Source organism: Falco biarmicus, chromosome 9, assembly GCF_023638135.1.
Source record: "Falco biarmicus isolate bFalBia1 chromosome 9, bFalBia1.pri, whole genome shotgun sequence".
NCBI lineage: Eukaryota > Metazoa > Chordata > Aves > Falconiformes > Falconidae > Falco > Falco biarmicus.
This window is the reverse complement of record NC_079296.1, coordinates 20625530-20642676: the sequence shown is the minus strand read 5'-3', so window position 1 is coordinate 20642676 and position 17147 is coordinate 20625530. Positions and strand designations below refer to the sequence as shown.

Below are 17147 nucleotides of genomic sequence, written 5' to 3'. Positions count from 1 at the left end.
AGCATTTAATGAAAGTCGAATAGCAGCAGTAATAACTGAAAGTCAAGAGTCTCTTCAATGAACAGAAGAATCTGGAGGAAAAAGAGGTAATCTCAAACTACCTACATAATGTCAGCTAAAAATTGAAATAGAATTTAAACTAACTTTCAGATGAAGCAAGGTATATGGTGTTGTGTGCTGGCCTTGGATAAGTAACTCAATAATGGCAGCCTCTTTAGGTTGAGAATCAGGAGACTGCTGCACTTTGGAAGTCCATGTCCACCCTTTCTATTCATCTGACATAATCTTCAAGAGGCTGTAAGTGAATTATTTCTTCCATTTCACACCCGCAGAACTGGCTGCATAATCATCCCAGGCTCTTTTGAATAGGCTGGTTTCTACAGGAAATACCTCTGGATGGTTCTTTTTGTGACTTATGTCATCAGCTGGGAAGATGGAGGGGGGGAAAAAATAGATGTTCAGGGCCACAGGGAACAAGAAGTCCTTTAACCTCTCTGCCTTTTTTTATTGCTATGGTAAAGTATTTTCCAGTTGCGTTTTATTCTTCAGCTATTGTGAATGGTTTTATTTGGTGTCTCTCTGCAATTATTGATGTGATGTAAAATGTGGATTTAAATGCTAGTTTAATGAGCTGCTATCAAATGATCCTTCTGTGAGTTTTCAGCAACTGAGTAGGTATATTTGCAGTTAAATAAGTAAGAAACAGTAGTTGGAAACTGATTTTAGCTCAATAATTTTACAGTTCAGTAGCAAAGCATTTGTCTGTATCCCTGTGTACCTTGAGCTACCTTACGTTACATGCTTCTCGAAAATCTCAGCACTTCAGTTTCTGCTAGGCTTCTCCAGACAGTTTCCTTCTGATTGAGTACAGGTGGTGCTAATGCAGCTGGAGTAGCAGGAGCACTGAATTCTCATCAGCCATCTCTGGCAGGACAAAGTTAAGGCTGAGAGAGAATTAATCGTAACTCTCATTTTCATATTTTCTGAAAGGTTTGGGGATTTTTTTAAAATTGTTTTAGCATGTGCTGATCTCACGTATGTAAGAGTATGAGATACTGCCTGGAACCTGTGACAATGATGTGTTTGTGATTAATCAAGACTAGCAGTTGATAGTCTAAAACCATTAACCAATTGTAGGTGTTTTGATACACTAGTATAAAATTACTTCTTAAAAAACTCCCCAGTTATTGCTGCATGTAGAATCATAATAAAAATGATTTAATCTGCTTAAAACTCCTAATATTGTGTGTTAGCAATAGTCAGCCTTAAAACTATGTCTTTTGTACATCTTTTCCAGGGTCCAATTCTTGGCTTGTACCAGAAACAAAAGGAGCAATTGTCCAAGGTGGATACGGCCATACTAGTGTCTATGATGAACTGACAAAATCTGTTTATGTCCATGGTGGTTACAAAGCATTGCCTGGCAATAAATATGGATTGGTAGATGATCTTTACAGATATGAAGTTAATACTCGGACATGGTAAGTGGGATTTATAATGTAGGAAATTAAGTTATTTGTTACTGAAGAAGAAAACATAAGTATAGAGTAAGGTTCTAGTAAAGTCATGTAGGCTCCTACATATCCTTTACATGTTGCAGAACAGTGCACTCTCTGCAACAAAATGGAAGACTTGTGGTGAGGGATTAGACTTTAGCCAGTGGATTAATGGAGCTACACATCAAAGGAATGGCAGGAAGGAAGCTTTGCACATGTTCTACAAATTCAGAAAAGGTTCTCCTGTACGGACATAACCACTATGCCGAAAGAGTACATGTGTACTGTTTCCACATGCTGTGAATATACTGCTGATGCACATTGAAGTACCTGTTATATAGAAAAGTAGATGCATTTAAAAACTGTGGAAGGTTACTTTTCACAAAACTATCAGAAATAAGAGAGAAAATTCCTGGTATTGTATAGGGAACCTTAGTTATTAAAGTTCTTGGTGTTTCTGTTTTTTTTGTCAGTTCCTTGTCCTTCAAGTTTATTATAACTTGTGAATGCTACTTGTATAGAAAGTAATATTTTTTTCTTACCCTAGAGATGATTTGAGATCAAGAACTGTTTCTCGGAACATTTTATTCTTGCAATTTAACATTTGTGTTGAGCACTGATGGCTTAACTTTAAGCACACAAGACTTGCTCTCAGATGTTGGAAACGTGGGTTTGATTTTGCTGGGGCTCTTGATTTTGAATGCCACTAACTTGTGGCATTTGGAAACATTATTAAAAGACCTTTTTGTCCCTTTTAATGTATTTTAAATTGCTGGAATTTTAATGCTCTCTTATTATAGTCTATTCTTGGAACAAGTGATACTGTATCCTTTGGTCTGTTCAACAATACAATAATAATCATTGGAATATTTTTATTCAGTATTCATGTAAAAACTAATAATGAATGCTTCTGTGTATACTAATGTGGCATTCTCTGCAGCCTGTAGAGCACTTAACTCTTATTTCATGAGTACTATACTGGAAGTCAATTGTACTATGGGACTGAAAACTGGCTGAGAGGATGGGGTATTGACACACAGTAATAAAATCTTTGTGACATTTTATAACTATATTCAATGCACTCTGAGGCAACTGAGTACGCCACTGCCTAGGTAGGGTATGAAGAGGAGGTGGAACCATGACTGCTTTCTCATGCCCATGTACATGGCTTTTTTGCACACTCACATTTGCTTGTCCTCACTGTCTCTGTTTTTCTCTGGTACTTGCTCTCTGATCTGGCTGGGGTTCATACACTTCACTAAGTCTTGGTACACAAAGCTGATTACTTGTTTTATTCAGTGGCGTGTGGGTTTTCATATCTTCATATCAATAAGGCATATAAGCTTTATGTTTCTTGGAATATGAGGGGGTGATATTTTAATTCCCAGTGTGAACATTATTTCTAATACATGACGGAGAAGTACAGCGTTTGTAATACCTGCATTGCTTTGCGTTACTTGCATACTGCTGTGGTTGGCAGCTGGGGGACAATGTGGTGCTGGGCTTAGATAACAGCCTGAAGAAGTGGAAGCACACGCGGGCTCCTGGGTATTTCTATTGCCACTGTAACCATGCTGCTGCTTTGGCATCGGTATAGTCAACATGGACTTGTGTTTGCAGATACACATATACGTGCATAAAGAATGAATTTGGTATTAAGTGTGTTGAGACTTACACAATTTGCATGGGGTTGATATGTGTTGGAGAGTTCTGAAGGTTGCTCTCATCAGTGATGCTAATGAATAGTGAAAATCATGGCCAAATTAACAAACTTGGTCTGTGTTACACTTCCACTTTTGCTGAATCATGGGGGAAAGTAACTGTTACCAGAAGGGATGAAACTCAGCAAAGAATATGCCAAAATTGGGGGCAAAAAAGCCCCCACCCTGTGCAATGTAGGACTGAGGCAATGCAGTTGGGTGACAAGTAGAAAAGAGTGCAGCCCAAAGAAAAATTTCTGGGATATCTGTTATATCCACTGTGGAGAGGAGAGTCCTTAGTTTTCCCTGGAACAGTGTATGGCTCTTTAGGCCTTTAGTGATCAAGACAACAATTTGTAGACAGTTGGAAGGCAGAATAATCAGGACAGAGCCTAGCGTATAGCAACTAACGCAAATTAGGGGGTAGGAAGTGTAGAAAATGGTTTGAAACCAAATACCATGCTTTTCTTGGTAAGTACCATGAGTAATCTGTAGCAAGCTAATTCCTGGTTAGAAAAACACACCCATGTAGTGCTTTATTTTCAAAGTATGTTAACCAGAAATACACAACAAAAATGCAAGTCACGTAACAACAAAAGAAAAAGGATTGAAAACAGAAGGACATTGGTGGGTATGCTGGTGGCTTGAAGGAATTACCGCAGTTTTGAGCAATAAAAAACTTGCCTCATTCACTTGCATTTAGTCTTTGGTATTTCCTTTGATGTTACCTTCTAGGTGTAGGGGGGAATCTATTTAAATGACAATATGAGAACTTATGTGTAACGCCTTCCTCTCAGCTTGTTGAAACATACCATCTCTTACCACTTCAAAAATATCTCAAGTTTATTGATTGATCTACATCGTTATGTCAAAGTGATGAGACATACTTTAAACCTTCTCCCCGAAACCCTATGATGGTGTAAAAATATTGAACAAATGTTAACAGTGAGATTCAAGAAAGAGACAGTATTATTCTACTAGAAGAAAAGATTGTCAAGTCAGTATGTTTGTTAAAGGAAACGAATGACAAAACAGTTTAATTGTAGATGTGAGCAGTGTGCAGTAGCACAAGTGAAACTGGGAATCTAAACCTGAAATGTTAGATTACTGAGACAAGTAAAAGGTTATTAAGGGAACACGTCTACAGCTCATCTACTTAACTAATTCAAGCTGGCAAACCCCACAAATTGTTACTTTCTCATTTGGTATGAAAGACTGAATGAAGGTATGACTGAATCAAGTTTGCGTGGTGTTCTTTCTGCTAACCCCACACCTGCTACTTTAAACCCATAGTATTGATAGCTCTTGGCTACTGTTGGGCCCATATTATTGCTCTGGCACAAAGCAGACTGCACAGACGCGAAAAGGGGTCAAAGACTCAAAGTGCATGGACTAATTTTTTTTTTTTTTTTTTTTTTGTACTGAAACTCTGTATGTTTGTTTGCCAGCCTGAATATATTTATGAAGCAGTACTGAGAATGACTTCTACTATTTCTTTTCCAGGCTTGAGTGTTTGATTAATTAAAGAAAACCCTCTCCTTTTCAATTAGTTAGGATGGTCTAAAGATTTGGTTTTCTTTCTGAAGAGTTCATTACTGCATTTCTTGAGCAAAAACCCGGCATGGTTATGGATACATAAGAATAGGAAGTAATAATATGAATGGGTTTTAATTCACTTTTGAGTAAAATTTATCATATATTAATCACTTCTGAAGAATGCAAACATGATACCATTTATTTCAGATACATTATTTAACAGTTTTTTAATTTAAAAACCACAACTTTTTAAATGAATGCTAAATATATTTGTTGTAACAAGAAAAAATCCATAATCTTAAAACAATTTAAACACATTTAATCATATTTACTGGGTAATAGCTTTAGTTTACTGTTTTCCTTGTATTTTATATTGTTTTCATCTATACATTTTCTTGATGTATGTAAACAGTTTTTAACATGTTAGTATGTATTCATTTGTTCTTGTATTTCGTAGGACTATTTTGAAAGAGAGTGGTTTTGCAAGATATCTTCATTCAGCTGTCTTAATCAATGGAGCTATGCTCATTTTTGGTGGAAACACTCATAATGATACTTCCCTGAGTAATGGTGCAAAGTGTTTTTCTGCTGACTTTCTTGCATATGATATAGGTATGTATTTCATTCTATTTTTCTCATTTGAGTTTGAAATACCCCAGTGTTTCTTTCTCAAGTCCAGCTGCTGTGATTCTTTAAAGTCTTGATCCCAAACATCTTGAAGTTATTTAGAAATTACATTGTAAAATTAAAACCAGACTCTTGTTCCATAATAGTCCCCAATTTTTGGTTTGTGGGACAAAGCATAGTAGCTAGAATGATCAATTTTAAAAAATATGCCTAATACTGTCTTATAGTATGAATAGTGGATATGTTGCTAAATTAATTGCAAGGGTTGGTGCATTTTGGTGTTATGGGAGTGTGTTGAACAGAGCCTAGTGGTTATTACCACCAAGTGTTGATTTATTTTTTTACATCCTGAATATCTACATAGTACTAATAAAATATATTGATGGACTCAAAAAAACCCACAACAAACCAACAAAAAACCAAAAAACCAAAAACACCAAAACCCAGACAAAACCTCACAACCCCCCCTGCCCCAAACCAGAACATTTGCCAAGTAATGCTTGAGAGATTCCTTAAAACGTGTGGAACTGGTGGCAGTTTGGAAGATGCATTGCTCAGTGCTTATCATTGCAACGGGCCTGAATTGAAAACTGGGGAGTGGAGAAGCCAAGGTGTAGGCATCAATCTGAAAGGTGAGGTAGGGGTAGTCAGGTGGTGGTGCTCAGGAAACTGGGGAAGATGGAGCTCCCCCAAGCTGAAGAGCAGTTTGGAACCAGGATGCCTGCACTAGAAGAAGCAGAGTGTAGAGAACCAGCCTTTTGGGAGGCTGTTTGTGGTAGATGGCTGGTTGTAGCTGAATAGACACAGCTTGGGGCTGATAGCTAAGATGCATGGATTTTGCTGGATATCTTCCTCTGACAAGTTGCCCTCCCCCTTCCTACCTCTTCCTATGCATTTCAGATTGGAGTATTAATTAAAATATTCCTGCCTTTGAGACTGAAATACATTACTGGATCAGCTTAACTGCTTCGGTATATGTCTGTTTTCACATGGAGCAATACCCCATCAATGGTCTAGCATGAGCAGTCTTGCTAAGCGGGAGGAAATCTCTGGGGGATACTCCCTTGTATAGGCTAATGGGATAACTACATTAAATGAATTGGGGCAATAACAGACTATGGAATACATTGGCATCACTATGTTAAGGATAAACTGTGTTTCCACAGCGCATGAAAATGGGTAAACTATTCATGCTTAGTTTCATGGGACAGATGATAGACTTAGGAGAATGGAGCTAAAAAAAAGTTTACTTTTGAAGCACCAAAGCTTGCTAGTGTGCAGCACAAATGTCAAAATACAGAATCCATTCCCAGTTACCTGAGTTCTAAAGTAGAAGTGAGTAGTAACAAAAGAACCCCGTGAAACTTTGCTGACAGCTGTTTGGGAAGAGGCTGGACTGTCATTCAGGAGGGATGAGATGACTGGAAAAGACAGTTGACATGAGATAATATTTAATGTAACAAGGTGCAAGTCATGCTCTTAGGAGATGACAGGAATTTTCTCCTACAAACTGAAGGAAATGACAAGTGGCTTGTGTGTCCAAGTCAGGAGTGGCATGTGACTGTGGAAGTGGCCTGTGCAGTCCTAATGAAAAGAAGAAAGAAGCACTGATGCCATTCTCAAGGCCCTGGATATTTTTGTAGAAATTTGGCAGAACACATATATGAAAGACAAACTCAAACAAGGCTCTACGTGGCAAGCGGTGTTAAGGCTGACTGAGCATGAAGAGCCTTTAGGAGATAACAAAAGGAGGTGGTATATCTAATTTTGCAAGAGTGGCTGAGAGCAGAAAAGATTGTTTTATAAATATATGATAAGAATACACTTTGGAAGAAAACTGTTTAAGGTAAAATTCTTGAGACAAGACTAGATGGGTGTAAGCTTTCAGTGTGTAGAATGTTTCCAACCATTAGAGCTGTGCAGTTATGGAAAAGCCTCTCTATAGGATTGTGGAGGTTGTAAATCTAACAGAATTTAATGAGTCACTAATATGTTTCCTGTCTTGTTTATTGCCATTGTTGTTCTTGCCATAAACAGTTTTTCCCCTTCCCTAATGTTCATGCCTGTATTTTAAGTGTAGGCTGCAAGTATAAATACACAGGTCATATTCAGGTGAAAAAGCACGACCTCTTGTCCTTGGAGCTAAAAATTGGGAAATATGTCAGAGTAGTCTGGGAAATAGACTGCATGATCCTGTTGAGGATAGCCTGTGGATAGTGCCTGGACCTATTTTTGGCAAGTGTTTATCAGCCAAATACAGTGGTAGAAGAGGGTGAGATGTGATCCTTTTTATAGGACTAGTTGATGGCTCTTTATGGCTTTCTGTATAGACATTAATGCAACGTGCTTGCTTTCATACAAAAATAATCAGTAAATTTAGTACATGGAACATATATATGTGTTGTTTCCTGCCAGTTCACACAGTGTGCAAATAATGCCTTTTCAGAAGAGCTGAATGTTTTTGACTGTATCCTTGTATCACATATTCTGTGGCTTCTTATAGGCAGGCACCTGATGGTGTGAACTATTGATTTTGTTCTCACTTCAGTTCACATCTGGTTTTAATTTTTAATGAAACAGAGCTTCTTCCTAATTTTAGATTTTCCTAATTTAATTAATTTTCTTCCTAATATTTGTAGAACGTGCACTTGAGAATCAAGAGAATCAATAGTATGAGTCCGAGGATCTGCATAAAACTTTGACTTCCACACACCAGAGTGGTTCTTTTTTTTTTTTTTTAATCTAGCTTCATGAAAATGTATGCTGATGTGTTGACTTTTTCTTTTTTTTGTCTTTTAAAGTGGAAAAATATTTTGGCTTTCCACAATATTTAATGTGGCATTTGTATTTTCTTACAAGTCACATTCTTCATATCATGAAACTGCTGAAGAACAGAAGAAACGGATGTAGTAATTAGTCTTAAAAAAAATTATGAAGATTGATTTGATTCAGATTTAATCTTCTGTATTATTCATTTCACCAAATTAAAAACACATTCTCACAGCACACATTATATAAAGACAGTTTTCCAGGAAACAGTAAATACTTATTTTACTAAGAATTAAATAATTATGGAATGGGTATATTTCAGAATTTTACTTTGTTTCATGAGCTTTTGAACAATGCTTGGAAGCAAAAATATATGATGCTATCAGTATCGTGTTTCCTAGATACCCTGCAAGTGATGGAGTGTTATGTTCTGTCTTGTAAAAAATGGGTGCTGTCTGGAAACCAGCTGGACCCTGGAGATAGAGCCTATACTATTTATGTTCAAGTTGGGCTACAGAGTACTTTTGATTATATCTCTTATTATATGTGACATAGTCTTATGGATAAATTGCTTCAGCTTTTTATTATCCATGAAAATTCTTACTGTTTTTCATATTAATGTGAAATAACTATTTGCGGGCATTCATCTCAGTTAAGTTTAGCTGTCTAAAAGGTTGGTTTCTAATACAATCTGGTAGTCCAGACTGCTCCTCTAGCCAATGGAGGGAGATAAGTATCTCCAGAGAGCAATTAATTTAGCCAAGCTTAGGACAGAGTTGCTCTTTTTTTTTTTTTTTTTTTTTCCCCCCCTTCTTCTTTTCTGGAATCAGTTATTGTTCTCCAGCTACTGAAGTTAGTCTACATGCGTAAGTTTTAGACAATTAAATGTCACTGTCATGTGCCAAGAGCTCAATTCAGTCATTTTAAATACTTACTGCATCTGAATAATTTCTTAAAGCTGAAGATTCAAGAGAACTGGAGAAGATGTAAAAACTATTATGATGCATAATTTTCATAGTTTTAATATTGTTTGGTATATTTACTTACACAGTAGTAAACATACTTGTGTGATGAGAAGTCTGCTGCATACAGTGAGCTTGAGAAACCTGGCCTTTGGTATGTTTTTGTCCTCCTCTGATATTTTACCACCAAACTTTCCCCCAAGATGCTCTGGCAGCTCCTTAAAGATCAACAAATGTTGATCCTCGTAGAGGTGAGGTATTTTCTGACTGTGCTGTTATTGCTAATGTTATACTGAAGGAGGAACCTTGTCGATGAGGACAAGGCTGGCATCAGGCTCAGTCTTGGATGCTGTGGTTGACCTGTGGTTTTTCTAACTGATGTTAGTTATGGGTTTTCTTGGTCTGCTGTTCATTGGAGTGCCGTAGTTACTTGTTCAGTATGTACAAAGAAGCCGAAGGGCCTCAGCTGGTGAGATTCTGCATAGGATGGGTGTAATATTAGTGTTGAACCTAGGATGTTTATTCAATTCTTCCATTACAACATTTTGAAAGATACTTGTAGCTTTTCTCATTCAGACGAGGAATTTGAATAGGTGTATATAGTAAAATTGTATATGTACTGCTTGTGAAAATCTGTGCTTCGTGACAATTCTTTTGAAACTGGGGAGTTACACAAAGTATCCTTTGCATATGTATAGTCATCATACATAATAATAATAGTCAATACAAACTGGCATGTGCCTGTCTCAAAATCTGGCTGCATACTTGTATTTAATTAATAGTGATTTGTCTTTCAAAAAAGGATATTATCTTGTTCTTCAGTCTTTGCCATGTAATTGAGAAACTATATATTAGGACCTCTACCCTGAGTTCTCCCAATTCCTTAGCACTATGTTGTAATATATAAAAATTGCATACTTTTGGGAAACCAAGATATGGCAGAAAGAAATTAGATAATCACCACTGACTTTAAATTCTACAAAGGGCTTAGGTCCTGCAGAGATTCATTTAAATAAACATGGAATAGAATCAGAGAGGAAATGTGACATGTCAGTATTGATGTTTTGCTTATATTTTCTTCTTGGTACAAAGTTTGACATCGGTTCAGTCTACTTTTTTTTTCTTCAGGAGCAAAATCACACGAGGCAGTTACTGTTGGCCCCAAGTTCACCACTGTGTTTTCTGCCTCCTTAGTGGTAGAGCGTTTCAACCAGGCTAGTGTGCTGAGGTGTTTCTTCTAAATACTTGACCAAATGAATTATATACATTGTGTAAGGAATGGAATACAATTCAGAGAGAAACCATGGTGATCTGTCTACCATACAAAGTTCTAGTCCAACTCCTGCTCCAAACAAAGTATTGTTGTTTTGCAGAAGTTAGTCTGATGGGTACACGTCTCAAAAACTGGGCTGAATTCTATGAAAGGATAAGAGTAGTGAAATAAATAACATCCTATGCAAAGAATTTCTTAATTTTTTAAACATAAAAAAAAGAAACCATTTCATGAAGATCTCTCATTCTTTGGCCATGACTAAGGATTATTTAGTGCAAGTTAAGAAAACTTGCAGACATGTTTTATATGCACATGTACGTGAATTTGAGCAAAAATAACATACTTACACTGGAGCCTATTTGATAGCTAATTTAATCAATATGAGCTAAAAACTGTTATAGGATTCTTCTTGCTGCTATTTGCCTTCTTGTATTTCAGCAATCATGGAAAGCCCTCCCATAGAAAGCAGAGCTCTGCGGTATTGTTCCCCCAAATACCGGAAGTTACACTGTGAATATTTAGCCACAATCAATCTTCTAGGCTGTACCAATAAAGAGCTATTTTGAACAACATTATGTCTGGTAACCAGACTTGGAGCAAAGATGTTACCTTGCTCTGTTCTCTCCTGTAGGCTTGGGAAGAAAAGACAAGTGCATGCACCATTACTGCTTGGTTTCTTCACTTTTCTCCTCAATCTTTGTACCCAGTATGAAGGTTTAAAGAAAAATATCATGTGTATTTCTTCCTTATGCTGCCCTATAATTAATGTTACAGTACTGATAAATGTATTGTATAAATCTGATTTATAATTTCTATGACTTTAGGTGGAAAGCTTCTGTCTCTCTAAATGTATAGGTGGGTAGTTAGAAGACTGTGTCCATGTGGGTTTTAATTTTCTGAAGGACAGCTCATTTTTCACCCTAGGGAACCTGTTGAACTACTACTTAAAAAAAAACCAAACCCAAACCCAACCCCCCAATATCACATTATGTATTTTTATACATGTATGTATTAAATACATATTTATATGTGTGTATAAATATACAAAAACATCCGCATGTGCCTGTTGAAGAACTTGTTTTCAGCCCAACGGAAGATAAAAAATTTCAAAGCTGTACTCTAAAACTTTAGGATAGATTTTTGAAGTATTAGTTTGGGATTAGTAAGACTGCTTTTTTTCTTTTTTTAATTGTAAAACTGTGGTACAGAAAACACCCCATGCTTAAAATTCTTGTGTTTCTATTCCAATCAGAGCTTAGGAAAGTAATGTAGATTATATTTTACAAGTATTTGGATGCAAAATTTGCATATGAAAATAAATTAATTGCTCATACAGAATCAGAATTTAAAATGGATATTTTAACTACTGAGACTAGTATAAAGAAGAAGGAAAAAAAAAAGGCGCTTTTTCTAAGAGTAAAGATATTTGTTTTAGCTCCTGGCCAAATTATAATGTCAGTAAATATGTTTCTGTATGCCTATGGCAGTGCCTGCGCTTTCAGTTTACAAAGTATTCAGTCTCTGTCCTTTTGTTTCACATATGCCAACTGCTAAGGTATCTGCATACCCCAGAAATGTACAGAGAATGGCTGACAGGGAACCTCTATAAAAGCTAGAAATGGAAATAATTGGAACATGGCAGCTGCTGCCGTGCTGTCTCCCAGTGGTAGTTATATTTCAGCACTGTCTGTATCTATGGGAGAAGTTCAATAACCCATACATTTAAGATAATATATTCTGCAATGTTCCTTTTGTAAGTCTTGTTATTATCTGGATTTCAGTTTATTATTATGGATTAAATAATAAGAAAATTCAACTGTTTGTGAAAGACAGTACTGTATGGATATATTAAGTTTCTTCTGGGGTATTCAAACAAAGTTTAAGAAAATTTTGCTGTTTGGAAAATTTTTTTTGAGATTATCTCATGCGATTACTTTCACTTGTAATCAAAGATATTGCTTATATTTTGTAATAAAATGAATTTTTTTAGTCATAAATTGTGTGCTTGTAAAATAAGTTGTTTCATGTCTAGTCTTTGTCATGAACAAAATGAATTAGTTTAAATGTGTGTAAAAATCACCCCCCAGCCCCACTGTAAAACCATCTGATTTTACATTTCTGCCTCCTTTGGGAGTTACAAATGGATTATCAATGTGATATCACAAAGAAAATGTAAAGCGGTGGCTGTGATAGGTTGTTTTATGTGTTCCTGAGCACTTAAGTCATAACGTAGTTCTGGTGCAGTTTGTAGTAGCAATTACCTCTGTATCACTGCACTATTAGAAAAGCAAAACCATAATATAATGCGCTAATTGCTCTCTATATTAGGAAAGCTCTAGGTTTTTGTTTGTTTGTTTGTTTGGTTTTTTTTACTATTGCTTAGGGAGTCACTGTTATGTATATAGACTCTGCTGAAGATGTTAGATCTACAGTTTAAATTAATTTCATGCTGTTGCAAACATATTTGCCTTAATGTCTTTCTGAGAGTAAGGAGGTTTTTATTATCTGAATAAGGAAAAATATTTTTGCAGTGTGGAATGAATTGGAAAGTAAGTTTTTCATTTGCACCTAACTTTCATGGTGTTTAGTTGTCCAGGGTCACAAAAAAAAAAGGGGGAACCAGACAGCAGTATAATGTGTGGCTGTACTTTGTGAACGAACAATTTTTCTTTACCAGAGTAAAACTGAGTAACTACTGGAAATACGTAAAGAGAGCGTACAAGCATAATCTGACATTGTATCCTATGTAGCACATAAGGCTGCACTGCAGGTGTTACAATACAGAGGGTATTGAGCAGAATCAATACAAACTTATTTAAATATTTAAAAACTGAGAAATGATTGGAGAATGTAAATATAAAGTAGGTAGTTTCACATACCTTTGTGAAAGCATAGCTCCAAATGTAGTGACAAATTGTCAGTAAACTGGCCTGCCAGTGCTGAAATACAAATGTGATCCTGGAAGTAAAGTATGGAACACTGATTGCCACTTTTCTCAGAGACTGTCCTAAAAACTTCTCTTCCTGATAAATATATATAATTTTTTTTTTACCTATTCAGTGGGATGGCATTAACTTGGAGCAGTGAAGTTACCTAGCTTGAACAGTTAGGGCACTTTCCTCAGGGATGAAAGCTGTAGATTTAAGTCCCGCCAGGCAGGAAATGATCATTAACTACTACTAAACCATATAAGTCTTTTTCCTTTGATCATATTTCTATTCTTTAAAGGGAACAGGGAGAGTATCACTTTGAGAGAGATCCACCTGCGAGTTCTGAGTGAGTGTGTTGCTTCTGTTCAGCTTTGAGTGCGGTATTGGCCGTTGCAGGGTCAGGGAGGAAAATGGAGATGAGTTGTTAAGAAGCTTCTTTTCTATTAATGCTTACAGTTTTTCATCTGAATTTCTATTTTTTTTTTTTGAAAGGGAATATTTCAGTTCCTTGATGTTCTTTTATATTCTTCACAGAATTTTGTAGATTTGGGAGTGAGTAGTCAAGATTTTAGGCTCATTCTCATAGTCTTTTTTAGTGTTGAAAATAGAGATGTCCATAATACGTTTAATAAATCAGGTGAAGAAAGGGGGAAGAGTAATCAACTTTTAAATGGCTTGTAGATATGTGGTTCTCTTAGATTTTAATAAATCAAAATCTGAACTGGATATAATTGGATGCTCAACTGTTATGATTTTCAAAACTGCTTTGTTAACTTAATTCAGACATTAACTTAATGAACCTGGGTTAACTTGCTTCTGCTCTAGTTCTGCCCAAATGTTTGAGTAATTCGTTGTTCAAAATCAGATGTGAATAGTAAGTGCAAACTTCATAGCGCCCTCCACTCCCAAACAGGTTTTTAATGGTATGTACAACTGTAGTCTGAAGAGCAAAAGTCAATCATAAAAAGACGTGGAGGACTAACTGGATGGGATTGGATGCTGTATTTCCCCTATTTTTCCCTCAGTCACACTTTGATAAATCTGATTTTAGTTAAATATTTTAAAGCAAATCTATTCAGAGTTTTTTACTGATGTGACAACGTTGCTTAGAAATGCAGTTGTTACTTTCCTATAAAATTGTACTGGGAAACATTCTAGTAATCTATGAATATATTCTGGTAGTATATATTTACTGGTATAATTTCTACTATAGCATATTCCTCTTGCCCTACTGTATATGCTATTATAGTATCTTTGTATTGATGTCACTGGTTGTATTTTTAGTGATCTGAGCAATGGAGCCGTAATGGTCCCTAGGGAATTCTCAGTCTCTATGTCCCTGGTAGCCAGCCTAGATTCCCACCTGAGTTCTAGCTCTGTCAAATTTATCTTACTGTTGCAACATTGAGAACTTTTCTATAAAATGTCTTGGTTATTGTCCCTGGTACCAGTAATTTAGTATTGCCAGTAGGACGCAGGCGAGAAGGCTACAGGTGACAGGACAAAGGACAGGGTGGCGAGGTGTGTCCTGCCAGACTATGGACCCCGCAGTGCACTACCCTGTGTGAAGTTCAGCTGGGGTTTTCTCTGCCGGCATCAGCTGGATCACCTCAGATCTGGTGCATTTCTGTAGTGTATTTCATCATGTATTTTGTGTGGCTGGTGAATTCACTCTCAGAGCCACTTCTGTATCACCTGGGAACCATTTAATCTACACCAAGGAGTACGACGGAACTTTTTCTTATAATCATATAATGTGGTACAACATGTTCGTGAAATAGAAGCCTTACTTCAGGACGAAAAGTCCCTGTATTCCTCCTTATACTTTTCAGTGACTAAAAATTCTGCTGATCAGTTTGGGATGAGCAGTATCGCTCCTTCATCCGCTTAGTAACTGTTTCTATTAAAAGCAGTATATGCTTTCATGTGGTATATATTATACCCCATACATACAGAGACAATGCTAAATACGACCAATACTATATCTCCCACTTACTATCTGTATAATACTTCAAGAGTCCATGACATTTTACAAAGTGTTTTATTCTTTGCTGCATAAAACTTACCATCCTTATTAGACTTCATATAATAAATACAATACACAGAAAGCTGTAATATTGATAAACAATGTTGAAAATCATACTGTGTTTGCTGTTCACCACTTTCTTCTTGGAACTGTACAGTAAGCCTGGAAACATGGATACTTTGAAATGTTTGAAAGAAGTTTGAAGATGGCAGGCAGGGATGAATTTTATTTGATTCTTTACCAAAACCAACCAAAAATCAGTTGGTTAACTATCTCTATTTTGATTTAACCAACCTGTACTGAGAAACTCATATCAGGAATTTAAAGCTGAGCAAAAGTATTATTCTTGCACAATGTTCCGTCCAGTGTTCAGTAGTCATAGAGAAGGCGAGGAGATAAGAGGAAAGGCTATTTGTAATGTGCTTCCCACCCTCTTTTTTCATGTACTCTATTGAAAACAACTGCCAGTTTGACAAATACCATCAGCAAGAAAGGAATTATTATATCATACCTCAAGGGTTTCTTATCTCCAAAACAGCCTTTATTATGGTTTCCCTTTGGTATTAAATCCCACTTTTTCTTAAATACATAGTGTTTCCCATACTTAGAAATTTATTTCATACATATATTTGTAAAAAATCCAAAAAATAACATGCAACAGTTTCCAAGATCAGATGAAAATTTAGTGTTGGTTTTAAAAAATAATTTCCTTTACCACCAAAGGCATATGACCTCAAACATGCTGTTTCTGCTAGTGTGCAATGACTTACAGCAGCAAGAACTTGATTTTAAAGTATAACAGCAAGTTTTTGATGGTCAGTTGTAGCATTAAAATGCTTGTTTTGTATAGCTTTTAAAATAGAAATATATTCTTGAAATAGAAATTAATGACTGATTTCTGACAAATAATATTGCTCTTAGCTCTGAATTTCTTACGTATTTCAAAACCTATGGAGTAATCGAATGTCAGTGTTATGCTGGGATATGGGGAATACAGAACTTCTATATTTATTACTGCTCCTACCTTCATCTGAAACTTGTGATCATAAATAATTAATTAGTGCCCTAGTACTGCGATGTCTTCTGTTGAAACTGTTTCAGGAACAACACCTCTCTGGCAAGTATGTGCTTGCACCGTTCTATTTAAGTAGAGAAAATAAAGGAAGAACAAGAACAATTGTGAAAGATGAAGTGTATTAACAGGTAATGAAGGTAGAAATTGAGAAAGAGGCAAGATTTTGGGGATACGTTGGTCCTATGAGACAGTGAATTAAACTTACTATAGTTTTTCTTCCTTCAAACTACTAAATCCATTCTGAGTCCACTGTCTGATGCTGAAATTATTGCTGCTTGGGTCATCAATGTTACTCTGGCAATAATGCGTTTTTCATTTCTGTTTCCAATTTATAAAAGGACATAATTGATTTATCACAGCCACAGCCTCACCCTGACTCCGCAGGCTTGGGCTGGGATTCTGTGGAAGCCCGAGCCCCCCTCGCAGCATGTTACAGCACGCAGCCGTGCTGTCCTGCCCCGCTCGTGTGCCAAGCCCACCCTTGTGTGCCCTTGCGCTGAGCTGGTTTCGCACGGGATGTGAACGGGACGTAACTGTACAAAGTGCTGCTGTGAATAATTTTCTGCATTAGGGGTGTGAGGAAAGCAGCGCTAGCAGAGGTGAACTGTTCTGACAGTGGGAGCAAGAGCAGCATGAGTGTGGCCAGCAGGTAGTGTCTTAGGCTCTGTATGACACCACCCTGGAGGACAATTTGTTCCTCTTGGATTTCCTAATATCTGGTTTTGTTGCTTTAAGCTGGAGAGGGAGGGAGGA

At 36.6% G+C, this 17147-nt stretch overlaps 1 protein-coding gene across 2 annotated transcripts in view; it reads left to right on the top strand.

Annotated features, from left to right (window-relative positions):
- The window catches only part of ATRNL1 (attractin like 1), a 525478-nt gene that overhangs the window by 86615 nt on the left and 421716 nt on the right, over positions 1–17147 (top strand). For both annotated transcript variants that reach the window (XM_056352650.1, XM_056352649.1), the window contains exons 9-10: positions 1298–1481; positions 5190–5344. In XM_056352650.1, the coding sequence (XP_056208625.1) occupies positions 1298–1481; positions 5190–5344 (339 nt within the window). The remainder of the gene's footprint in view (positions 1–1297; positions 1482–5189; positions 5345–17147) is intronic.